Source organism: Heterodontus francisci, chromosome 8, assembly GCF_036365525.1.
Source record: "Heterodontus francisci isolate sHetFra1 chromosome 8, sHetFra1.hap1, whole genome shotgun sequence".
NCBI classification, from domain to species: domain Eukaryota; kingdom Metazoa; phylum Chordata; class Chondrichthyes; order Heterodontiformes; family Heterodontidae; genus Heterodontus; species Heterodontus francisci.
The window spans coordinates 17,513,184-17,539,959 of NC_090378.1; the positions used below are offsets into that span (position 1 = coordinate 17,513,184).

General features: G+C 41.4%; 1 protein-coding gene across 1 annotated transcript in view; it reads left to right on the top strand.

Moving 5' to 3' along the window:
• Positions 1-24,711, top strand: part of LOC137373183 (calcium-activated chloride channel regulator 1-like) — a 59,137-nt gene extending 34,426 nt beyond the window's left edge. The window contains 10 exon segments of the mRNA XM_068038039.1: positions 192-416; positions 509-686; positions 6,894-7,000; positions 7,097-7,318; positions 9,780-10,041; positions 14,533-14,700; positions 18,605-18,832; positions 21,310-21,678; positions 21,932-22,015; positions 24,368-24,711. Coding sequence (XP_067894140.1) covers positions 192-416; positions 509-686; positions 6,894-7,000; positions 7,097-7,318; positions 9,780-10,041; positions 14,533-14,700; positions 18,605-18,832; positions 21,310-21,678; positions 21,932-22,015; positions 24,368-24,711 — 2,187 coding nt within the window.
• The last annotated feature ends 2,065 nt before the right edge of the window (positions 24,712-26,776 follow it).

The following is a 26,776-nucleotide window of genomic DNA, read 5'->3' on the forward strand; positions in this document are numbered from 1 at the left end:
CGGTTTCCTCCCACAGCCAAAGACTTGCAGGTTAATAGGTAAATTGGCCATTGTAAATTGCCCCTAGTGTGGGAATGTGGGATTATTGTACGATTAGAATAAATGGGTGGTTGTTGGTCGGCACAGACTCAGTCGACCAAAGGGCCTGTTTCAGTGCTGTATCTCTAAATTGTCTTCTTTTTATTCAATAGGAGAATCGTATTAACAGACTCCGACAAGCTGCTGAGATATTCTTACTGCAGATCATTGAACCAAAATCACATGTTGGAATTGTCACTTTTAGCAGTGGTGCAAATATTGAAGCAAATTTGAAAGCAATTGTTGATGATGAGGTGAGGAATGAACTCGCACAACAGCTACCTACATCAGCTAATGGAGGAACAAATATCTGTGCAGGAGTTCAGTCTGGCTTTCAGGTAAGATCTGAAAAGCACAAGGACATTTTCATAATTCATTATTTTGAGTTGTTACATTTTTCCCAAGTTAATGATAACTAATTGATTTGCAGGTACTTCGTGGTGATGACAGTGCTACAAGTGGTGATGAAATTGTCTTGCTGACTGATGGAGAGGACAGTGGAATAAGCAATTGCTTCACAGAGGTGGAAGAAAGTGGTGCTGTTATCCACACTATAGCATTTGGACCAAGTGCAGCTGCAGAATTGGAACAGCTGTCAAAAATGACAGGTAATTAGCACTGACGGCTAATTATGCCTTGGGAAACCAACTTGAGAACACTTTATGTCTTTGTTTAAAGTTCTTCCTCCTTTTGTTGTGGTGGAAGCAGTAACCAGTTTCACAACTAAAATTGCAGCAATGATATTTCAGATGCATGCATTTTGTTATGACTGACCACTCCAGTCAAAGCCCCTAATCAAAATATGCGATTCTGATTGTGGTGAGACAACCGCACTGTTAATTCAATCCCGTCCCTCCACAGATTGCCTACCATATCATTTTTGTTCTTTCCAAATTAAAGAAAGACCCAGCCAAATTGTACCATCTATTAACCCCGAATGAGGCTAACCGAAACAGGTGTCTTTAAATCAACAAATTAACTGTTTAATTAAAAAAACTAAACTCTTAAACATTATGAAGATATAAACAACATTTAAAATAGAAATAATTAGAGTCCTTGCAAATTTACAGTCCAATGTCACTTGAAGTCCTCATAGCCGTCCGATGGGGACAAAAGGTTCTCCCGCAGTAGAACAGTTCATAGTCTAATTCCAGCAGTAAGTGATGCTTTCCTTCTCCAGCGAATTTCAACAATTAACGACTTGAAAACACTTTTTAAATGAATCAATCTGACTTTAGAGTTTTTGAGGGATAAAAGATTGTCATAGTCTAACTTCCTTTCCTTCAGTTTAAATTATCAGAGATCTCTGTTTTGGCTTGACTTTTCTAGAATTTTGAGAGATAATAATAATTAAACATTCAGAATTCTCTTCTTTCACTTTAAATGGCTGAGAGCTCTTCTTTCAGGTGCTAACACCAGCTGTCTATCTGTGTTTTGTTAGAATAGGCTGTCGTCAGCTAAAATTGAATTGTAACAAATGTATCGCTTGATACTCAGTCCAAGTGGCAGTATCCAAGGTAACGAGAATGCACCCTTTGAATTGCAGTCTCCAAATGGCTGTATCCAATGGTAAACAAAATGCATTTTCTCCAACTACTGAGGCTTGCTGGTTCTTAAAGCAGTACTGATCCTTTTCTGTCTTAAAGACATGCCACATACCTCCCTGAGAGAAAAAAAAGACAGGATCATGACACCTCTGCCCCTGATGGAATGAAATGCCATTCCTGAAATGTGTTTCATTACAATGGGTAAAAAATACAATTTGAAAAAAAATGCTAACTTTTTTTTTGCATTTATAGGCATGCACTTTTCAAAAATGTTAAGACTGCAGCAACACGTTCCACCAGAACATTTCGGCTTTACATTTTCAAATGGTTGTCCCCTTTTAAATTTCCAAGCATAGTCTTCCAATTGTTTCGTGCTTTCCTTCCAAGAGTCCCTATTGTCTATCACCTCAGCCAGGTGAACTGCGCAGCTAGGAGCAGTGACCAATACTGGGTTTACTATTCCCTGAGAAATCTCTTGAGCATCCCTTAACCTATGTGGCATCACTTGACACTGGAAAACCCTGTCCGGTGTAACAGAAGTTGATTTTTCTTACCCTGGGGTGTCCAAGAAATTTGACAGTATCCCTCTGACACATCTCTCTCTTTAAGACACATTGTGTTGCCCACTCTGTCCATACAGTCCTTGAAATGAGAATTTGGGTAGGAGTCTGCCTTCTTTACCACAGTGACTTTTCTAGAGTCTATACAAGTTTAAGCCGATCCACCAGGTTAATACATCAAAACCATCTGTGAATTCCAGCTGTCCTGACTGGGTTCATCTAAGCTGCCTTTCAGCATGCATTGTACCACTGATTCCACTTGGGCCTGTCTGTCTGGACCTAAGCAACAAGGATGTTGTTTTAAAGGAATGGTTCCCCCTATACCCACAGCATGTGTGGCTAAGGTTGTACATCCTGGCTTAACCCTACAAACTTTTTGAAACATTGTGAAAACCCTTGTTAGGACTTCACGTTATTTTGCCTCTAAGTGTAAAAGCCTATTGTTTAATTTTCCTAGCCATTCTGCATTCGCTGATGGATAGATGGAGGTTCAATCAGAGAGTTCCTTAGGCCTACTTCTTCTGCCTCATCCTCACTATCCTTTTCCTTTTCCACAGTCCCGATTACCTGACATACCTGTACTGGCTTATCCTCCGCCCTGCGGAAATATGGTTTGAGCATATTAATGTGACACAACCGGTTCTTCTTCCGGCGGTCAGGGGTGTCAATACCCGCTCTTTTGATCACTCTATATGGGCCACTGAACCATGCTTTTACTGATTCTCCCTGTGATGGTAACAACACTAATATTTCATCCTCTGGTTTTATGGTAGGTTGTGGTTTTCCCACCATTTGACATGTGTGGCATGCCCTGCAAAATTGTCTAATATCCTCTGTAATACCTGGCCAGTAATAATGCTTGCTTATGTGTGATTTGGTCTTCCAAATTTCCCTATGTCCTGCAAAAGGAATGTTGTGTGCTAACCTTAATAATCCTGGTCGATATTTAGGTGGTACCGCTATCTGTTCAACAGCTGTCCAGTCTTTGTCAGCAGGCCTATGAAGTGGTCTCCAGTTCCTCCTCCAAAACCCCATTTGCCATATAATAGCCTTCCGGAACTCCTTTCACCTCAGCTTCTGACAGAGCCATCTGTGCTATTCAGTATATGTCTGGATCAGCTTGCTGTGCTACAATGATGGATGATATGTTAAACATCTCATTTGGATTATCTAAATCCCCAAATAAGGTTTCAGATACTTGGCTAGCTATTTGTGGTGCCCCTTTGACCTCCGACAATGGATCCTGTTTAGCCATTGCTCGGATAACTACACATGCAGGAAATATTCCTGGAACTTGTTCCTGTAATTGCTCTGTCTCCTTAATTTCACATGGAGAAACTGATACTTTTGATCCAGACAGATCATTTCCTAGGAGTAGATCAATTCCCTTTACTGGTAAACTGTGGACAACACCTACAATTGCTATCCCAGATATTAAGTCACTCTCTAGGCATACTTTATGCAAAGGTACAGGTATATACTCCCCGCCAATTCCATTTCCTAAAACTTTAGAATTCAAGGTGCTCTCTGGTGGAAACCTCATATCTTTCCCCAGCAAGAGTGTTTGGGTTGCTCCTGTATCCCTGAGCATGATGATAGGTTTTCCTGCCTCACTTACAGGATACGGAGTTACTTACCCCTTTGATAAAAAAAAATCATTATAACTCTCAGGTATTTTATTCTTAACCTCTACACTTCTTTTAGATTTATTATCTGGATTCACATTCACAGCTGTCGTTAAAGCTATAGCCTGGTCTGCTATACTCTCAGTCAGAAGTCTCTGCACTAACTTTGCAGACCCTAACAAGTCCTATGGGTTTACCTCGCAATTTCCAGCACTCTGAATGAAGATGACCCATTTTGTTGCAATGATAACACTTTGGCTTGCGAACCTCACATCTACCCTCAGCACCTTCCTTTCTGACCTGAAGAGATGATCCTGGGGCATTCCCAGCAGTTACTTCTTGTCCCCAGCCTTCCTTTCACTCTCTCACTTTCTATCCTTCTTGGGTTTATGGGGGTGATGGACAAAATAGGTTGGCTTATTCACAAGCTCAAAATCATCAGCAATCTCTGCTGCTTGCCTAGCTTTCAAAACTATCTATATGAGTTCTCACTACTGAAGGAATGGAGTTTTTAAAAGCTTCTAAGTGAATCAATTCTCGAAGGTTCTCATATGTGGTTTCTATCTTTAATGCTCGTATCCAACGGTCTAAATTCATTTTCTTCACCCTCTCAAATTCTAAATTTGTCTGCTCAGTCAATCTTCGTAAATTCCTAAACTTCTGACGGTAAGCTTCAGGGACTAACTCATATGCAGCGAGGATAGCCTTTTTGCCATCTCATAATCTGCAGAAGCCTTTTCAAAAAGCATGGCATAAGCTTCATGAGCTCTTCCTACCAGCCTACCCTGAATAAGCAATGTCCAGCTTTCTTTCGGCCAATTCATCTGTTTGGCTATTTTTTCAAGAGATATGAAAAATGCCTCTACATCCCTTTCCTCGGACTTAGGAAGAGCCTGTATAAATTTAAATAACTTCTCGCTGATCTAAATTCAGATTCTTCCTTACCCGAATTTTCCTTGGATTTAAGAGTATCCCTTCATCTTAGTTCCATCTCTTTTTGCCTAAATTCCCTCTCTTCTCTTTCACTCTCTCTCTGAAGTTCAAGTTTTCTTAATTCTTTTTCTGCCTCAAGTTTTTTAATTTCTAACTGTATCCTGCCAATACCACTGCATCACTCTCGGACCTACTACATTCATGTATCTCGTATTCTTTTTCTTGTTCCTCGCATTGCCCATCATCTTTATCATCATCATCATCATCTTCTTTTACTAATTCCAGATGTTTGGCTATTATACCAATTATCTCTGCTTTTTTGGCACCTGATTTCAATTCCAACTCAAATTTCACTGCCAATTCTTTTAATTTGTTCTTAGTTAAAGTTATCTAGTCACTCAGGGAAACATTCTGCTTTCCCAAAAACTCTGCTACAACCACTAATACCATAACAATGGTATAGACTGTATCTTATTATACAAAAGACCTGGTTCTTTTAATTTCTCTGTAATTGGTGTTAGATTTAGATCCCAACAATCGAGTTTCCAATTGCTATGATCCCAGACGCAAGCCACCGAATTAAATATGATTCAACTGCGAGCGAGCCTCCAATTAAAATATGATTCAAATCCAGAAACCCAATTAATATATGATTCAAATCTCGAGCGATCCCACTTAATATGTTATTCAACTCCTGGACGAGCCCCTAATTAATATGTTATGGCCGACCGCTCCAGTCAAAGCCCCCAATCAAAATATACGATTCTGATTGTGGTGGGAGAAACGCACTGTTAATTCAATCCCGTCCCTCCACAGATTGCCTGCCATATCATTTTTGTTCTTTCCAAATTAAAGAAAGACCCAGCCAAATTGTACCATCTATTAACCCCTGAATGCAGCTAACCAAACCAGGTGTCTTTAAATCAACAAATTAACTGTTTAATTAAAAAACTAAATTCTTAAACACTATAAAGATATAAACAACATTTTAAATAGAAAAAAATTAGAGTCCTTGCAAATTTACAGTTCAATGTTGCTTCAAGTCCTCATAGGCATCCAATGGGGAAAAAAGGTTCTCCCACAGTAGTCCGTAGTCTAATTCCAGCAGTAAGTGATGCTTTCCTTCTTCAGCGAATTTCAACAATTAACGACTTACAAACACTTTTTAAATGAATCAATCTGACTTTAGAGTTTTTGAGGGATAAAAGATTGTCACAGGCTATGTTCCTTTCCTTCAGTTTAAATTATCAGAGATCTCAGTTTTGGCTTGACCTTTTTAAAATTTTGAGAGATAATAATAACTAAATAGTCTAAATTCTCTTCCTTCAGTTTAAATGTCTGAGAGCTCTTCTTTCAGGTGCTAACACCAGCTGTCTGTCTGTGTTCTGTTAGAATAAACTGTCTTCAACTAAAAAGCCAGTTCAAAATTGAATTGTAACAAATGTATTGCTTGATACTCAGTCCAGGTGGCTGTATCCAAGGTAAGGAGAACTCACCCTTTGAATTTCAGTCTCCAAATGGTTGTATTGAACGGCAACCAAAATGCATTTTCTCCAACTCCTGAAGCTTGCTGGTTCTTAAAGCAGTACTGATCCTTTGCTATCTTAAAGACATACCACATATTTCCCGGAGGGAAGAAAAAAGACAGGATCATGACAATTTCGATTATTGGACGGACTCCAATGAGAAGCTGGTGGGGCCTTTTTCCAATTTTGGTCCTGATGCGGCACCGTTTTAGCTATAAAAACAGCTAACAAGAAGGAAACTGGACCCAGTGTATTATTTAATTTATCAGAAGCATGTCAAACAAGATAGAATAATGCTTTAATAAAAAATATTATACATGTCCATATTACTGGCCTGTCACATGTGAGTCCTCAAGCTTCCTGTGAGTGTGAAAGGGCCAGGAACATAGTGGGTAACACTGCCATTTTAACCCACCCACCCCCCCCCCCCTACCCATCTTATCCTCACACATAGGGTCAAAATCAGGGCTAATGTGTTTAATAGTTTATTCCCAATTGTTTTTCATTGGGCAGTTTTTGTCACATTGCAGAAATCCATGATGCCCATTTCTTAATCTAGTACTTAATTGGCATTGGCCATGGGTTTTTCTGTGTTTATAATATTTTTTCATCTTCATTCTTTAGGGGGTTTACAGTTTGCAGCCACTGATAACGTGGATGCGAGTGGAATAATTGATGCCTTCACTGGATTAGTATCAGGAAATGGGGACATTAGTCAACAGTCAATTCAGGTTTGATTACCCTTCAGAGAAATTACTTTCCAATTATTCTTGTGCCAACCACAGGCTTCGCAGTAAAGTAGAATAATTCTATTTGTTTGGTCCCAGCTTGAAAGTTCTGGAACGAGGATTTATGATGGCAGTTGGCTGAATGGTACAGTTTCTATCGATAAGACTATTGGGAACGACACATTTTTTGTAGTTACATGGGAGACACAGACACCAGATGTGTTTGTAAAAGAGCCCAGTGGAAAGATGTACAACAATGCTGACTTTTATATAGATGAAACTGTACATACAGTCCGTCTTAAGATTAAAGGCACCGCACAGGTATGGATCAAAATACCTCCTTCAATTCTTTATGTTTTGCAGTCTATTACCTATCAATTGCACCTTTTTACTGGAAGTATTATCTAAGTGCCATCCATCCTCTATTTAGACAAGACCCCATTCTATACAACAGTCTTTCATATGCTGTCTGTCATTGACCAGTTGAGTATACTGTTACAACCACGTGGTGAGGGGTGTAGTTGGTTCCCACTGTTCAACTCCCACCTGACCGCAGCAAGCATTCTTTGTTATTAGGGTTTAATCCCTTTGTGTTTTATTTGTCAAATAACTAGACAGTGACAAGTTTTCTTGTAGGTTTAAAACAGAAGATTAATTATAAGTTGAGCAACATACCTTAACCCGAAATTGTCGCAACCTCATCCACTCACACATTCACACTCACACAAAATCACACACACACACAAGAAGAGACAGAGAGGAAAAGGGGTAAATGGTTTTAAGTGGGGTAGGTTTCAGGGGTCATGGTAAACCTGTTGAATTCTCTCTGAAGTCAAGTTCTTGTTGGTTGCTGGCCTAAGGTGTTTGTCAGTTTCTCTCTTGATTGAAAGTTCAGTTGAAGATAGCGGATCACTTCTACTTCACTGCTGTATAAGTAAAGATGTAGTATTTTACAGCAGTGTGCCTTACTTATGGCTTGCTGGATTTTCTCAGCCCTTAGCCGGATAAGCTGTTTGGTGATGCTTCTTGCTGTGTATCTCTCTCTTCGAGGGCTGCCTTTTTTAAGGTAAAATGTTTGTCACTTCATCTTCTGGTAGCAGACACTTTGGTCTCTCCCCCATGGTGATTACACAATGGCCCATGATGCGAATGATCCAGCTTTGATGTTTTCACTTCAGACCTTCTTTGTTTCAGTAGAACCCATTCAATTCAGGAATGTTTCAGGATGGTTTAGGATTAGAGCAATTGTCACCTCTTAGCTTTGAAGGTATTCTTTGTTCTAAACAGACATTGTGGCAATATTCAAATGCACATACGGTCATCTTTTGCAACATTGTCCATTATCTGAAAAAGGCAAAGTCAATTTTTGTAAAATTTTTCAGTTTTAGTCTGTAATTTTTCAAGGTCGCACTTCTTGTAAGTGTGACAACACTGTCCAAATGGAATGAATCAAATTGTTTTATTTTCCTGGCTATTCCCACAATGTGAAATTTATCACTTCTGCATGGTACAGCTTCCAATGTATTGGTGAGAAATCTGGTTACTAGGAAACATTTATTCAATCTGAATGACAGCCTTGGGATTTAACCCATGGAAAGCATCACAGTTGAACAGTCTGAGTTCACCTGACTTTCAAACACACACATTTCTCGTAATGGTGCCTCAATAGTATATGAACAAGAGTCGGACAGTCAGCCCCTTGAACCTGTTCTGTCATTCAATTAGATCATGGCTGATCTTTATCTTAGCTCCATTAGCTCATATCAACTCCGTAGGCACAAATCAGCAATCGAATTTGGGACTTTCCTGGACTGTATTAAACAATCACAGGAAACACTACAGCAACTCACCAAGGCCACAATGACACCTCCTCCAAAACCGAACAGCAACAGGAACCTCTTCAGCTGCATGTCCCCTGTTGAATTGGACAGATACCATCGTTCCTTCATGGTGAAAGATTACTTTTACCTCAGCTTACAGCACTTAGAGTTCGGACCGGTGGTGGCACAGACATCTCGGGACAAAGATTTCAAGGACACTGTTTCTTCACTTTCTACATACATATGTATTAACATCAAAGTGTGATCAGTTCAGCGGTGACTAGTAGGTTCTTCTTTCTGTGTGACCAATCAAGTCACCATCTCACTGCAGCAGCCCTGAGTGAGCTCAGATTGCTATTAATATCCCAAAACATGGCAGGTCCCCACAATACGTACATGTCTCAAATCACATTGATAATTGTCAATAATTCTCTTTTGGCCGAATGTTTTCCGACTCTGATATGATTGGGATATCTGTGTCCAATCATAACCTTGTGGTTTTTTTAGTCTGATACCATTGCCCTAGTTCTTACCAGCTTGACTTCGCAGCTTGCCAGAGACAATGTTGTTTTCTTACTCAAATAACCATATTTAGATGAACAGGCGTCACCTGAAATCGCAGCAATTCCATTTTACACAAATTGCCCAGCAACACAGACCTCAGCCTCTCAAGGTACCTTAAATTCAGTCAAGTTACAGCATCGATTTGTCAAATCCAAGATATCTTTACCTTTTAACAATAGCAACTGGGTCAAAATCCTGGACTCCTATCCCTAGCAGCACTGTGGAATACTGTGGACTGCAGTGGTTCAAAATGTTGCTCAACTCCACCGTCTCAAGGGCATCTAGAGATGGAGAATAAATTCCCACTGATACGCCAAAAAAGAATTTTTAAAAGCCCATTGAAACATTGAGGGAGCTCCCATCTGTCTTACAATTAACACTGAATATTTGTTTCCCAGACAGGACATTGGAAGTACAGTATCCTGAATACTGGAACCGAACAGGTTATTACCATCACGGTAACATCCCGAGCAGCAGATGAGAAAGTTCCCCCACTCACAGTCAATGTGCAGATCAGCGAAAAGGATTCATCTGGTGGAAGGATAATCTATGCTGAAGTCAGTCAGGGATTTTTACCAGTTTTGTTTGCGAATGTGACAGCTATTATTGAACGTCCCACTGGCCCTCCAGTTGAAGAGAACCTTGCTGATGGTGGCCTAGGTAGGATACATAACATGACCCTGAAATAGAAAGTATACTTACATTGTAAAAGTATCAGAAATATGGATATATCCAATTTTAGCTGCCTTTCCATAAAAAGTATTCCAGAGAAATTAAGAAAGCATATATGAGATGGGTTGGCTTTGGCAGGTCTTTGCATTTTTTATTACTGATCCAATAAAATTAGAGATAAAAACAAGAAATACTGGAAATACTCAGCAGGTCTGGCAGCATCTGTGGAGAGAGAAGCAGAGTTAACGTTTCAGGTCAATGACCTTTCTTCAGAACTGGCAAATATTAGAAATGTCAAAGGTTATAAGCAAGTAAAGCAGGGATGGGGCAAGATATAACAAAGGAGAAGGTATAGATAGGACAAGGTCACAGAATAGCTGACCAGAAGGTCATGGAGCAAATGCAAACAAGATGTTAATGGCGTGTTGAAAGACAAAGCATTGGTACAGATAAGGTGTTAACGGACTGCAAATTGAACAGCAGAAAGTACAAACATGAAAAAAACAGTGGGTAAGCAAACTGAACAAACTAAGATGTAATAAAATAAACACATACAAAAAAAAATGGAGATTAGGTACAAGAAGTTTATATTCATGATTCACTTCTCCAAATCATTGAAATTGAGACGACAGAAGTGGAACTCCTACGAAGTTTCTTATAGTGAGATATAGGATATGATGCAGTTTTGAAAGAGATCTGGTGAAATAAGTGATAATTCAGTATTTTTATTGTTTCAAAATCCAATCAGGATAAATATTCATTTTATGGACAATCTTACTAAATCAAAAAATAGATTTCATTGCAGTGTGGGCACTTTCAAAGTGTGACAACTGAAGAGCAGAATATTTAATATATTAGAAATGGATTTTCTCTGGTACATAGTTTTCCAAATGTTTAGGACTCATGGTTTTTTCAGGACAGGCTCATTATATCCATTTGATACACAATGGGACTGCCAACAGATTCCTGATGGAAATTAGGCAGGATTCTGCCTAAACATTTGCAACATCCATCAGGGTTCAGAACCAGCAATCCCCAGCCATGAGGCAAAATTTTCTGAGATGGTCTTGTGGCAGTGGAGCCTCCCCGTAACTCTAACAAAGCATCAACTTAAGGAATGAGGTAGGGTCGAAGGATGGAGACTCCCTATATTAGAAATTCCTGGGCCCCAGCTTGGAGTCAGGACCTGATGCAAAGGTACATCTGCTCTCACTAGGCATATAGAGTCATGGAGATATACAACACAGAAACAGGCCTTTCAGCCCATCGTGTCCGTGCTGGCCATCAAGAATCTATCTATTCTAATCCCATTTTCCAGCACTTGGTCCGTAGCCTTGTATGCTATGGTGTTTCAAGTGCTCCTGTAAATACTTCTTAAATGATGTGAGTGTTCCTGTCTCTACCACCCCTTCAGGCAGTGCGTTCCAGATTCCAACCACCCTCTGGGTGAAAACATTTTTCTTCAAATCCCCTCTAAACCTCCTGCCCCTTACCTTAAATCTATGCCCCTGGTTAAGGATACCTCCACTAATAGAAAATACTTCTTCCTATCTATCCTATCTATGCCCCTCATAATTTTATATACCTCAATAAGGTCCCTCCTCAGCCTTCTCTGCTCTAAGAAAAGCAACCCTAGCCTATCCAGTCTCTCTTCATAGCTGAAATGCTCCAGCCCAGGCAACATCCTGGTGAATCTCCTCTGCACCCTCTCCAGTGTAATCACATCCCTTCTACAGTGTGGTGACCAGAACTGTACACAGTATTCCAGCTGTGGCCTAACTAGTGTTTTATACAGCTCCATCATAACCTCACTGCTCTTAAATTCTATGCCGCGGCGAAAAAAGGCACGTATCCCATATGCTTTCCTAACTACCTTATCTACTTGTGCTGCTGACTTCAGTGATCTGTGGACAACTACACCAAGGTCCCTCTGACCCTCTGTACTTCCTAGGGTCCTACCATTCATTGTATATTCCCTTGCCTTGTTAGTCTCTGCAAAATGCATAACCTCACACTTTTCAGGATTAAATTACATTTGCCACTTCTCTGCCCATCTTACCAGCCCATCTATATCGTCCTATAATCTAAGGCTTTCCTCCTCACTATTTATAACACCACCAATTTTTGTGTCATCTGTGAACTTACTGATCATACCTCCTATATTCACATCTAAATCATTAATATACACGACCTGCGGTAAACCACTGGTCACAGGCTTCCAATCGCAAAAACAACCCTCAACCATCACCCTCTGCCTCCTGCCACAAAGCCAATTTTGGATCCAATTTGCCAAATTGTCCTGGATCCCATGGGCTGTTACCTTCTGAACCAATCTCCCATGCGGGACCTTATCAAAAGCCTTACTGAAGTCCATGTAGACTACATCAACTACTTTACCTTCATTTACACATCTAGTCACCTCCTTGAAAAAGTCAGTCAAATTTGTTAGACATGATCTCCCCCTGACAAAGGCATGTTGACTATCCTTGATTAATCCCTGCCTCTCCAAGTGGCGATTATTCCTGTCCCTCAGAATCTTTTCCAATAGTTTCCCTACCACTGATGTTAGACTCACTGGCCTGTAATTACCTGGTTTATCCCTGCTACCTTTCTTGAATAATGGTACCACATTCACTGTCCTCCAGTTCTCTGGCACCTCTCCTGTGGCCAGAGAGGATTTGAAAATTTGTGTCAGAGCCCCTGCTATCTCCTCCTTTGCCTAACATAACAGCCTGGGATACATTTCATCTGGGCATTTATCCATTTTTAAGCCTGCTAATACCGCTAATACCTCCTCCCTTTCAATTCTACCCTTCCTCCTAACTGGTCAAAGTGGACCCACCCACGGGTCAAGGACTGCCTCGAAGATTGGTGGTGGGGAAGGGGTACTAAACTTTTTTTTATAATAGTGTGATTTGCTCTATTTATATTTTAAAGGTTATTGTTATAGTTACTGGAGTCAATGTTAGTCAAAAGCAGTATGAAGAATTTAATTGGTTTGTAATTTGGTTGATTTTATGGTGTTTGTCCATTGCTGGTAGGGAGCTTTCCAATCAATTCAGGGAACAGAAATGGTTTTTGATTGCCTTTAGTAAATGGGATATTTAAGTTAACAGGCAATGATGATTTGAGTTGATCATGATCTATTTGCCTTAAATACTCATGAGACCTCTGAGGTGAATCACTTAGATGTGACAAATGTGAGTTTAAAAAAATTCTTTCATGGATGTGGGTGTCACTGGCAAGACCGGCATTTGTTCTCCATCCCTAATGGCCTTTGACAACTGAGTGGCTGATAGGCCATTTCAGGGGGCCTGGAGTCACATATAGGCCAGACCAGGTCAGGGACAGCAGATTTCCTTCCTGAAAGGACATTGATGAACCAGATGGGTTTTCGCAACAATCAATGATAGTTTCATGGCACCATGACCGACACTCGCTTTCAATTTCAGATTTCTAAATTAATTTATTGAATTTGAATTCCACCAGCTGCCATGGTGGGATTTGAACCTGCTTCCCCTGGGCATTAGTCTGGGCCTCTGGATTACTAGCCCAGTGGCATTACCTCTATGCCAACCTGGTATGGAAGAACTAAACAAAAAGTTTGTGGCGCTACTGAAGTTTAGCACCCTCCTGGGAATGGGCACTACACAGCCAGTTGCTTCCAGGGTGGCCCGTGCGTTGTACCATCTTGAGAATGGCATTCGCGCAGGAGTCCCCTGTGTGTGTCAGAAGCTGCTGAAGGCATGATATCATGATATCACATGGCCCAACTGGCTACTGTAAAGTCTATTTTCCAAAATTAGACCCACTATGGAACATGGCATCTCTCCTGCTGTCCATCTCCACCACTAAGGACCTCTGTGCTGCATCCATGACACTGGAGCCTTCTCTCTGCCCTGGTGTTCCAATCTCTTTGTTTAGAATTGCAGAATAGTATTCAGCAGCAGCTTCCCATAATTCAGAGGGACAGACTGCCTTTCAGAACAGAAGGCTGGTTGTAGCATGTATTCTCAGCCAGTGCCACTCAGTACCCTGCTGAATACAGAGACAACCCAGCAGTGTGACAGACACTCGGCCCTATGCTGTAAGCATGTCGATGAGGTAGCAACACAAAATTTACGTGTTGCCTACCTCCACCGGACTTGGCACAAGCAGGTCACGAATCATGACCACTATAACTGAAAAGTGTTACAAACTAATTTTCATCCCAATAACCTTTATTTACATCTGTAAGTCATGCAAAAATGTGTTCCAAATCAATACATTACATTTATAGCAACTGATATAACAATGAAAGCATATTAAGATTTAGAATTAAATCTTCCCTTTACATTTTATTTTGCATTTGTAATCAATAAATACTTGTGTGGTGAGAGTAGGAACATTTTGTCGGATTTAATAAGTGCTAACCTTGGTACAGTATTAATATTCCATGCTCCTCTCAGTCTACAGCTTTTTACCCTTTCTAACCTTTAGATGCTGATGCTGTCAGAAATGATGGTATTTACACAAAGTATTTTCACAAGTATTCTGGAAATGGAAGATACAACTTTAAAGTGCGTGTCCAGGGAAAGGAAGGGACTACAAAGAAGGCAATCCGGACAGGAGGACAAAGCTTTTACATACCAGGATACACGGAAAATGGTAATAAATATTTGGCAATGGCAATGGCAAAGAAGAACATGCAGAGATGCCATCGCAGTAGTGTATGATTTTATACCAGGGTATAAGCTCTCTATATGTATCGAGTGTTATCTGTCTGGGTTCTTACCTGCAACTGCAAAGATCATTTACACAATGCTTAAACTTTTGCATAATAAAGTACAGGGACATATCAGTGCTTACAGCCCCTATCAAGTGGTAAGCTAATTAGTGGTATTAGAAAGGGCTGGGGGGTGGGGGGGAGGATCTCTCTGATGTGTGTTCCTTTCTGATAGGAATCTGCGTCCATTCAACCTCTCCAATGCCAACTAACATCACAAGCTTCTTAAACATATTCTCTTCATACAAAAGTGCACTTTTTGAGGTTTCTTCCATTGGGTTTTATGCAGCTGTTAGCTACTACCATTTTCTGTGTATGTCATTGAAAACTTGTCTTGTCCAATCGTTATTTGCAAAATAAACATATTCCCATAACTACACTGTAGCAAATTCCTTCTCAACACTGCCCCTTCCTGTGATATAAGATTATCTGCTGCAGCTGTATGTCTTTCTGAAGTGTGTTTTAACTTAACAACTCGAAGTCAATATTATAAAATTCAATATAGAGGAATTTATGGCAAAGAAGGTGCCCATTCAGCCCATTGAGACCATGGCAGATCTCCACAAAGCTATTGAGTGAGCCCCACTCCTCCACTTGATCCCTGTACCCCAGCAAGTTTATTTCTGTCAAGTGCCCATCCAATTTCCTTTTGAAGTCAGTGATTGTCTCTGCTTCCACTACCCTTGTAGTTAGTGAGTTCCAGGTCATTACCACCCACTGCGTAAAAAAGGTTTTCTTCACATTCACCTGTAACTCTTGCCCAAAACCTTCAAGCTGTGTCCCCTAGTCCCTGTACCATTAGTTCATGGCATCAGTTTTAACTTATCAACTTATCTAAACTTGTCATAATCTTGTACACACAGTATTTTCAACCTAACCTCGTGACTAAAATCCCCCATCCCTGGAACCATCCTGGTAAATCTCATCTGCACCCTCTCAAGTACCCTCACATCCTTCCTAAAATGTGGTGACCAGAACTGGCGCAATACTCCAGTTGGAGCCTAACCAGTGCTTTATAAAGGTTCAGCACAATGTCTCTGCTTTTGTACTCAATGCCTCTATTCATGAAGCCCGAGATCCTATATGCTTTACCAACCACTCTATCAATATGTCCTGCCACTTTCAAAAATCGATGCACATGTATCCCTAAGTCCCTCTGTTGCAGCACAGTCTTAAGAACTGTGCCATTCGTATATATTGCCTCACCCTATTCCTTCTACAAAAATGCATCACCTCATATTTGTCAGTATTAAATTCCATCTGGCATCTGTCTGTCCATTCTGCTAGCCTATCGGTGCCCTGTTGCAGGTGCTTCATATCATCCTCACTGTTTGCCACACCTCCAAGTTTGGCATTATTGGCAAATTTTGAGATTCTACTTTATATTCCAAGATCCAATTCATTTATATGTAGCAAAAAAACAGTGGTCCTAGAACTGACCCTTGGGGAACACCACTGCCTACAATCCTGCAGACTGAAAAACAACCATTTACCACGACTCACTGTTTTCTGCCCTGAGCTAATTTTTTATCCAGTTGAACGCTGATCCTCCTATTCCATGAGCCTCAATTTTGTTAACCAGCCTTTTATGTGGTACCTTATCAAACTCTTTCAAAAAATCCATATAAATAACATCTGTCACATTCTCTTCATCAACCTTCTCTGTCACTTTATCAAAAAATTCAATTAGATTAGTCAGGTATGATCTGCCTTTTGCAAATCTGTGTTGGTTATCCTTAATAAACTCAAACCTCTCCAAGTGTTTGTTGATTTTTTTCCCTGATTATTGTTTCTAAAACCTTACCCACCACTGATGTTAAACTAACTGGCCAGCAGTTACTGGGACTGTCCTTACACCCTTCTTGAATAAGGGTGTCACATTTGCCACTCTCCAATCTTTTGGCACTTCACCCCGTATCCAGGGAAGATTGGAAGATTATGGCAAACCCTTCAACTCTCTCCATCCCCACTTCCTTTAGCAATCTGGATGCAAACCTTCCGGACCAGATGACTTACCTACCCTAAGCATAGCCAGCCTTTTTAGTACCTCCCCCTCTCAATTTTTGCATAGGAACACCACCACCTGCAAGTTCCCCTCCAAGCCACACACCATCCTGACTTGGTACTATATTGCCGTTCCTTCTCTGTCAAAATCCTGGAACTCCCTTCCTAACAGCACTGTAGGTGTACATACCCCACAGGGACTGCAGTGGTTCAAGAAGGCAGCTCACCACCACCTTCTCAAGGGCAATTAGGGATGGGCAATAAATGCTGGCCCAACCAAAGATGCCCACATCCCAGGAACGAATAAAAAATAATGTTTTACCCTATCCATTGCCTCTACTTACTTCGTTTCTATCAATATCTTGTCAGATTCCACTTAGTTAGTGACGACTCATACAGTAATATATAAGATACTACTGATATAATGCCAACTATCTTATTCTATTTTATAATCTATACGTGATTATCCTTAGATAGAGTCATCATTGTAAGATCTTGATGTATTTCAGCTAATTTTGAACCATAGTGGACAGCAGTATCTTAGAATTCATAGCAACAAATATGTGTTGTTAGGTTCTTTAAAGTTAATAATCAATATCAGTATGTCTTACAATCCCATCTAATCATTTACTGTACTATAAAAATAATTTGTTCCATAAAAGCATCCTGCATTTGCTGCATGGAACTATCTGGGAGGTTGACGTGTTCTGTTCCTTTAATAAGGAATTTGACTCACACGAGGGACAAAACAGCAGAATATTAATCATTATTAAATTTCAGAATAAAGCTAGAGAGTGAAGAGTCTGAATGAAACTTCTAGGTAAAATACTCTGAACAAAACAAAACATAGAAAGGACAAATCAACCAGGAGAGAGAGAAAGAAGAATCAGAATAAGAAGAAAATAAAACAAAGAGAAGAAATTCAGGATAAAGCAAGAGGGAAAAATAAATGCAGATAATGCTGGAAACTTTCCGCAGGTCAGGCAGCATCCGTGGAAAGAGAAACATAGGGTTAATATTTTAGACCTTTCATCAGACATGCTCTTTGACAGGTAGATGCTAGAGGGAATATTTCCTCTGGCCAGGGAATCTAAAACTAGGAGTCATAGACTAAGGTAAGGTATTGGCCATTTAGGACTGAAAAGAGAAGAAACTTCTTCACTCCAAGGATTGTGAATCTTTCGATTTCTCTACCCCAGAAATCTATGGATGCTCAGTCATTGAGTCTAATCAAGCCAAAGATCAATAGACTTCTGAATAATAATAAAATCAAGTGATTTGAGGATGGTGAGGGATGGTTGAGTTGAGGTAGAAGATCAGCCATGATCTTAGTGAATGATGGAGCAGGCTTGAAGGGGCAAACACCTGCTCCTATTTTTTACATTCTTACATTGGCCTGCTGAGTGTTTCCAACATTTTCTTTTTTAATTTCAGATATCCAGCATCTGCAGTATTTAGCTTCTTGTTTTATAAAATGCAGAAAGTCAGGATGAAACAGAGAGAAAAAGTCAGAATAAAACAAATCTATGGGCCGATAGGCCTTCTATCTGCTGTTTCCCAATGACAAGTGGATCCCAGGGTGAGTCAGTGGTGTGATTGTACCTCTCTCTGGGAGGAACTGATGAGCTCCTAATGCCCCCACACTGTTTAACCAAGATCAGAAACTTGCCATGTGGGAAATTGCAGGCAAGTCCTGTAGATCAAGACTGTTTGTTAAAGGGTTGTGCTAGTCAAGTATATGTAGTCTGGGTCAAAGAGATTCATGTCTTTCTTTTCATATAGGCAATATTCACACAAATCCACCAAGACCTCCAATCATTGATGAAGATGTTGAGGTTCAGTTAGGAGACTTCAGCAGGGTCAAATCAGGAGGAGCAATTTCAGTTCCGGCAGGAACTCCCATTGTTGACTTTCCACCATGTAAAATCAGAGACCGTCAAGCAACGATAGTCAAAAATAAAGTTGAGCTGGAATGGACAGCACCAGGAGATGATTATGATCAGGGAGCAGGTAATTGTTGCCGAATTCAAGTTATTTATAAAGAATTTTTCTCTCTAGGAGTGAAATGAAACAGTGAAACATAGAAAATAGGAGCAGGAGCAGGCCATTCGGTGCTTCGAGCCAGCTCTGCCATTCATTATGATCATGGCTGATCATCCAACTCAGTAGCCTGTTCCCGCTTTCATCCCATATCCTTTGAACCCTTTATACCCAAGAGCTATATCTAGCTCCTTCTTGAAAACATACAATGTTCTGGTTTCAACTGCTTTCTGTGGTAGTGAATTCCACAGGCTCACCAATCTGTGGGTGAAGAAATTTCTCCTCATCTCAGTCCTGAAAGGTTTACCCCATATCCTTAGACTATGACACCTGGTTCTGGACTCCCCCACCAACGGGAACATCCTTCCTGCATCTACCCTGTCAAATTCAGTTAGAACTTTATGGGTTTCTATGAGATCCCCCCTCACTCTTCTGAACTCCAGCGAATATGATCCTAACCGACTCAATACACCTGTTGCACCTGCATGCTTACCTTCGGCGACTGGTGTACGAGAACACCCAGGTCTCACTGCATATTTCCCTCTCTCAGTTTATAGCCATTCAGATAATAATCTGCCTTCCTGTTTTTGCTACCAAAATGGATAACCTCACATTTATCCACATTATACTGCATCTGCCATGCATTTGCCCACTCACTCAACTTGTCCAAATCACCCTGAAGCCTCTCTGCACCCTCCTCACAAAGCATCCTCCCACCCAGTTTTGTGTCATCTGCAAATTTGGAGATATTACATTTAGTTCCCTCATCTAAATCATTAATTTAATTGTGAATAGCTGGGGTCCTAGCACCGATCCCTGCGGTACCCCACTAGTCACTGCCTGCCATTTGGAAAAAGACCCATTTTATCCCTACTCTTTGTTTCCTGTTCGCCAACCAATATTTTACCGAACGCAATACAATACCCCCAATCCCATGTGCTCCAATTTTACATGCTAATCTCTTATGTGGGACTTTGTCAAAAGCCTTTTGAAAGTCCAAATAAACCACATCCACTGGCTCCCCCTTATCAACTCTACTACTTACATCCTTGAAGAATTCTAGTAGATTTGTCAAGCATGATTTCCAATTCGTAAATCCATGCTGACTCTGCCCGATTCTACCACTGTTCTCTAAGTGCTCTGCTATGAAATCTTTGATAATGGACTCTAGAATTTTCCCCACTACCGACGTCGGGCTGACTGGTCTGTAATTCCCTGCTTTCTCTCTACCTCCCTTTTTAAATAGTGGGGTTACATTAGCTACCCTCCAATCTGTAGGAACTGTTCCAGACTCTATAGAATCTTGGAAGATCACCACCAAAGCATCCATTATTTCTAGGGCCACTTCCTTAAGTACTCTGGGATGCATACCATCAAGCCCTGGGGACATATCGGCCTTCAATCCCATCAATTTCCCCAACAGCATTTCTCTACTAATACTGATTTCTTTCAGTTCCTCTCTCTCACTAAGCCCTGTGTTCCCCAACATTTCTGGTATGATATTTGTGTCCTCCTTTGTGAAGTCAGAACCAAAGTATGCATTTAGTTGGTCAGTCATTTCTTTATTCCCCATAATAAATTCCCCTGTTTCTGACTGCAAGGGACCTACATTTGTCTTCACCTACCTATAGAAACTTTTACAGTCAGTTTTTATCTTCCCCGCAAGCTTGCTCTTGTACTCTATTTTCCCCTTCCTTAATCAATCCCTTGGTCCTCCTTTGCAGAATTCTAATGAACAGACAGTTGATGAATGTTGATGACCAGCAGATACATTACACACACAGAAGAGAAACGCCAACCCACAGGAAGAGAGTGACCAAGGAATATTGCAGTAGGAATAGGTTTAGTGGCTTTCACAGAATCCTAGGGAGTGAAATTGGTCGACACCAGCAGTCCGAAATGGGCTTGGAGCAAATCGGCAGCCCATTTTTCAGCAGTTTTGATTTTCCATTGACTTGGAAAATATTGTCAAGATTTTTAATTTCAAACCAAATAAAGGCAACAGTCAGATGATGTAATGAGTTTCCAAGACGTGTTTGAACTATTGTTCTGTAAGCTTCACTGGAAAGAAGATCAAGCGCGGTGAAACATTGGCTATGAGCCGGCTACGATTCACTATGAGCTTGTTTCACGCTGCTGGCGTAGACCCATTTCACTCAAATAGAATCTTATAACACAGAAGGAGGACAACCCTGCCTGTGCTGGCTCTTTGAAAGAGCTATTCAATTAGTCTTTCTCTGCTACACTTTCCCCATAGCCCAGCAAAATTTTCCTTACCAAGTCTATATCCAATTCCTTTACGTAAGTTACTATTGAATCTGTTTCTACCACCCTTTCAGACAGTGCATTCCACATCATTACAACTCATTGAGCAGAAAATGTTTTCTGTATCTTCCCCCAAGTTCTTTTGCCAATTATCTTAGCTTTTTCACTTCTCCTTTTCTTAGCATCACGCTATGAGATGAGAATGAGCGACAACCTCCTACAGCTACGAGACAATTTCTCAACAACTGCACTGGTTAACTTGACCAACTTGAATCCACAACCCTATGGCTCCAGGGAAACAATTTCAATTGTTCCTGAAAATACAGAACTGAAAAATGGGACAACTATCTACTTTGCTCTCTGTGCGTATGATACAATCAATCAGTCATCTGAAATGTCTAATGTAGCCAAGGCTTCTGTCTTTTTGCCTTTGAATGAAAACTCAAAGGGCAACAATATATCGGACGTTGTTTGGAGTGTAATAGTTGTCACAATTATTGTGTGTTTGATCATTGGGATTATTAATTACATTGTAGAGAATAAATGCAAAGGTAGAACTTATACATATGCATAAAGTCCTTGCAGTAGGAATGAACAGGCAGCATGCGGTTAATGGGACTAATCAAACAATCAGATTACACTTTATACGCTTTATAAAGACTTGGTGATGAGGGTTGGGGGATGAAAAACCAAGGGTTTTCTCCAGAATTTATTCAATTTTTCCGGGCTGTCTGCATCTCTTTCGCCAAAGTTACACTGGACAATCAGAATTTCACTAACTATTTGCTTATCCTCTTGCGGGAGGTGGGAAAACTGCATGGGTTTTAACTCTTCAGGATACCGAAGCTGTGGCCCTCACTAACGTACATCTAATTTCTCTGGATTTGGGTAATGTTGTGTGTCCTTAGAGGGAGGGAATCTGTATAATTGACTAATTTTGATGTTCTGTTACTCTGAATTAATAAACAATATTTTCTGTAATGAGAGTGTTGTTTTCTTTGAGAAATACCATCTTCCAATAGTTCATCAAGGAGGTCCCTGGGACTCTATTTGAGGTAGGACCCTCACTTGGAATGTTTAATGAAAAGCATTTTATACAATTGAAGTCCTATATTTGCCATCATCAACAACAATAATTTACATTTAAGGTTTTTTTCATTCATTCATGGGAGGTGGGCATCGCTGGCCAGGCCAGCATTTATTGCCCATCCCTAATTGCCCTTGAGAAGATGGTGGTGAGCTGCCTTCTTGAACCGCTGCAGTCCATGTGGGGTAGGTACACCCACAGTGCTGTTAGGAAGGGAGTTCCAGGATTTTGACCCAGCAACAGTGAAGGAACGGCGATATAGTTCCAAGTCAGGATGGTGTGTGACTTGGAGGGGAACTTGCAGGTGATGGTGTTTCCATGCATCTGCTGCCCTTGTCCTTCCAGTTGGTAGAGGTTGTGGGTTTGGAAGGTGCTGTCTAAGGAGCCTTGGTGCATTGCTGCAGTGCATCTTGTAGATGGTACACACTGCTGCCACTGTGCGTCGGTGGTGGAGGGAGTGAATATTTGCAGATGGGGTGCCAATCAAGCGGGCTGCATTGACCTGGATGGTGTCGAGCTTCTTGAGTGTTGTTGGAGCTGCACCCATCCAGGCAAGTGGAGCATATTCCATCACACTTCTGACTTGTGCCTTGTAGATGGTGGACAGGCTTTGGGGAGTCAGGAGGTGAGTTACTCGCCGCAGGATTCCTAGCCTCTGACCTGCTCTTGTAGCCACGGTATTTATATGGCTATTCCAGTTCAGTTTCTGGTCAATGATAACCCCTAGGATGTTGATAGTGGGGGATTCAATGATGGTAATGCCATTGAATGTCAAGGGGAGATGGTTAGATTCTCTCTTGTTGGAGATGGTCATTGCCTATGTGGCACTTTTAATGTAACAAAATATATCAACGAGGTTCACAAATGGAAATAAACAAGCCTAAGCCATGGATGGAGGGATGAGATGACTGAAATCCTGGTACTGAAAATGGTTTTTGAGCCGGGTTTTAAAGGAGGGTCAGCAAAGTGGAGCACAAAAGCGATTCGAAGTGGCAAATCCAGAAAGTGTGGCCAAGGCTCTGCCAGCAATAGTTGAGTGAAATGATGAGACCAAAAATACGATGGAAGATATAAAACTGGAAAATATATAAAAGGAAGGGGGAGCAGCAGTGGGAGAGGGGGAGGGTGTGGGGGATGGGGTGGGGGGGGGGGGGTTGATGTTAGTGGAGGAAACAAGGAGCCAATGTAGAGCAGTGAGAATGGGGGTGATGTGTGAACAAAACTTAGAACTGAATAAAGGTGGAGTCATTGTGGATGTGCGCGAGTTTGTGGAGGATAGGAGACCATTGGAATAAATATGGCCTGAGATTACAAAGACATGAATATGAGTGTCAGTGTGGAGGGGCACAGGTAGAGGAAGAGACATAGTTGCTCAGCTGGAATAAGACAGTCTTGGTGATAGTTCGTCTTCAGGGTTTGTAGCTCAGCTCAGGGTTGAACAAAATTCCAAGGTGTTCCATGGTCTGGTTCAACCTGAACAAGTATATACTTGGAGGAGGATGCAAACCGTAGCAATGGATCTCTGATCATGGTGTGGCTGAAAATGATGGATTTGCCCTTAATTATGTTAATTTGATGGAGGTTGTAATTCCTCCATTACTAGATGATGGTTCAATGGCTGACAGTTTTGGTGTGGGCTAGAGAGGTGGTGGTTGAGTGTCTTCAACTGATCCCGCAGCATAGATGTTTCCACTAAACAGCAATAGGAGATGGGAGAATAAGGTAGAATCTTACTATGTGCTACAAGATGCAGTTTGATATAAAGTTCCTTTTTTCCAACTATTCAGATATCCAAGCACTTCCTTGGCCTGTACCCGTCTCTTCGTTTTTTTTAGAGATACAGCACTGAAACAGGCCCTTCGGCCCACCATGTCTGTACTGACCAACAACCACCCATTTATACCAACCCCACAGTAATCCCATATTCCCTACCACCTACCTACACTAGGGGAAATTTACAATGGCCAATTTACCTATCAGCTGCAAGTCTTTGGCCGTGGGACGAAACCAGAGCACCCAGTGATAACCCACACGGTCACAGGGAGAACTTACAAACTCCACACAGGCAGTACCCAGAATCAAACCCGGGTCCCTGGAGCTGTGAGGTTGCAGTGCTAACCACTGTTCCATTGTGCCACCCCTATTACTTACAGTTACTTCCCACTTGTACTTTTCTAGAGGCTGGTATGGCTCACCTGAGGGAGCACAACTCTCCAGAAATACTACAGATCCCATGGAGGCTGAGGAAGCGACTACTCCCAATATAGGGAGATCCCACCTGCTTCATGCTAGAGGTCCTGTAAGGGAAAGGCAGAGGCTCTGTGCCTTACCAGGAAAAGTAACAAATCCCAGCTTAGATCAAGGCCCAGCTTCTTTCCAAGCCATAATGCCAGATTCCCACTGGTGCTCCAGTGGGACTCTGCCAGAACGGCCGTGGAAATTCAATTCCATTTTGTTGCATTTCCTGCCCATTTGGTCACAGATTCACGAAGCTTAAGGCATCCTGGCTGATCTACCATACTTCCAGCTCCTACAACATTCACATGCATGCATATTCCAACCATACCGTGACCCTCCCTCTATCATAAACATGCCAACAAAACACTTGTAGACAATTGGCAATCCAAACAAGTAAGATATGGATAGGAACCTGGAGCTGGAATATGACCACAATGTACAAACCACTTGCTGTAGACCTGCTCCACTTCATTCTCTCAGCCCAGGACTCACAACCCTTCTCAATCTACAAAGGCTGAGACGGAGTGAGGATCTCCACCTGTAATTAGGCTTCTCAATGTATCAAGCTGCCTCACTGGTACTCATGTCCAGCTAACAGCTCACCTCATCCCTGCATCCCCTCTACGCAGCTCCAACCATTTGCCAGGAAAAGGAAACATTACTATCAAACTTGACCACATACTGAAACAAACCCAACGAAACACAGACAGTGGATTTCTGTTTTTGAGGAAAACAGGTGGACTCATGGAATTCAATCTCCAAAAATCTCAGAATTTCATGTAAGTTAAATTTTAAAAATTGGTGTGTTCAATCTCTGTGAAACAATGGCTCTTCCAATAAAGACTTACATGTCATAATTCTTCACTTCAGGGCGGATATTCTTGTGGATTGGGACTGTCACCTGTTCCTCTGGATCTGCCCCATTTCCTTGGAACATGTGTCACTTGTGATTCACTGTGGGATACAATTAGAAATCACTGAACTGACAAGAATGTGTAATTTTACAATATTACTCTCACTGTAAAATCCCTTGAAAAAGTTAGCGCTTGTTGCTTGAGGTGTAACTGCATTTGTAATGGTGTACAAAGTTCATAATTGCTGCTGAAAAACACTTCTGGCCCGAAGAAACCAATTTCATATTTATGGAATGTCAAATTTCTCCATGATTATAAGAAGTTCCCCGTATGTTTAAAATATTTTTTTTCTTAAGTTTGTTGATGATATTTCAGCCTCTATCGTAATCCCATATGTATGTTCCATTTATTTAACTCTCTGTAAAATGTAGTTAAAAGTGAAGGACAATCAATATATTTTACTTGCTTGTTTGCTTTCTATGAGAATACGTCAATGCGATTGCCTGCTTACCCTGTTTGGTGACATCACTGCTGCTGGGTGTCTCGAGATCCTCTTGACTTAGAAACAAAGAAACATAGAAAAATAGGAGCAGGCGTAGGCCATTCGGCCCTTCGAGCCTGCTGTGCCATTCAATATGATCATGGCTGATCATCCAAACTCAGTAACCTGTTCCCGCTGAGCTCCAGGGACCCGGGTTCAATTCTGGGTACTGTCTGTGCGGAGTTTGCAAGTTCTCCCTGTGACCACGTGGGTTTTCGCCGGGTGCTCCGGTTTTCTCCCACAGCCAAAGCCTTGCGGGTTGATAGGAGAGGAGCAATATGATAATGAGCAGATCATTTTTTTTTACTGATGTCAGTTATTGGCCAGATAACCAGGGAGAACTCCCCCATTCTTCTCCAAAATAATATTTTCGATAGTGCGAGCCAGGGGGCAGCTGGGAAGGTAAGTTTCAGTATAAAGTACTTACCTCACGATTCGGCAGCTTCTTTTTGATCAGCGATAGTGCGAGCCAGGGGGCAGCTGGGAAGGTAAGTTTCAGTATAAAGTACTTACCTCACGATTCGGCAGCTTCTTTTTGATCAGCGATAGTGCGAGCCGGGGGCAGCTGGGAAGGTAAGTTTCAGTATAAAGTACTGACCTCACGATTCGGCAGCTTCTTTTTGATCAGCGATAGTGCGAGCCAGGGGGCAGCTGGGAAGGTAAGTTTCAGTATAAAGTACTTACCTCGCGATTCGGCAGCTTCTTTTTGATCAGCGATAGTGCGAGCCAGGGGGCAGCTGGGAAGGTAAGTTTCAGTATAAAGTACTTACCTCGCGATTCGGCAGCTTCTTTTTGATCAGTGATAGTGCGAGCCAGGGGGCAGCTGGGAAGGTAAGTTTCAGTATAAAGTACTTACCTCGCGATTCGGCAGCTTCTTTTTGATCAGCGATAGTGCGAGCCAGGGGGCAGCTGGGAAGGTAAGTTTCAGT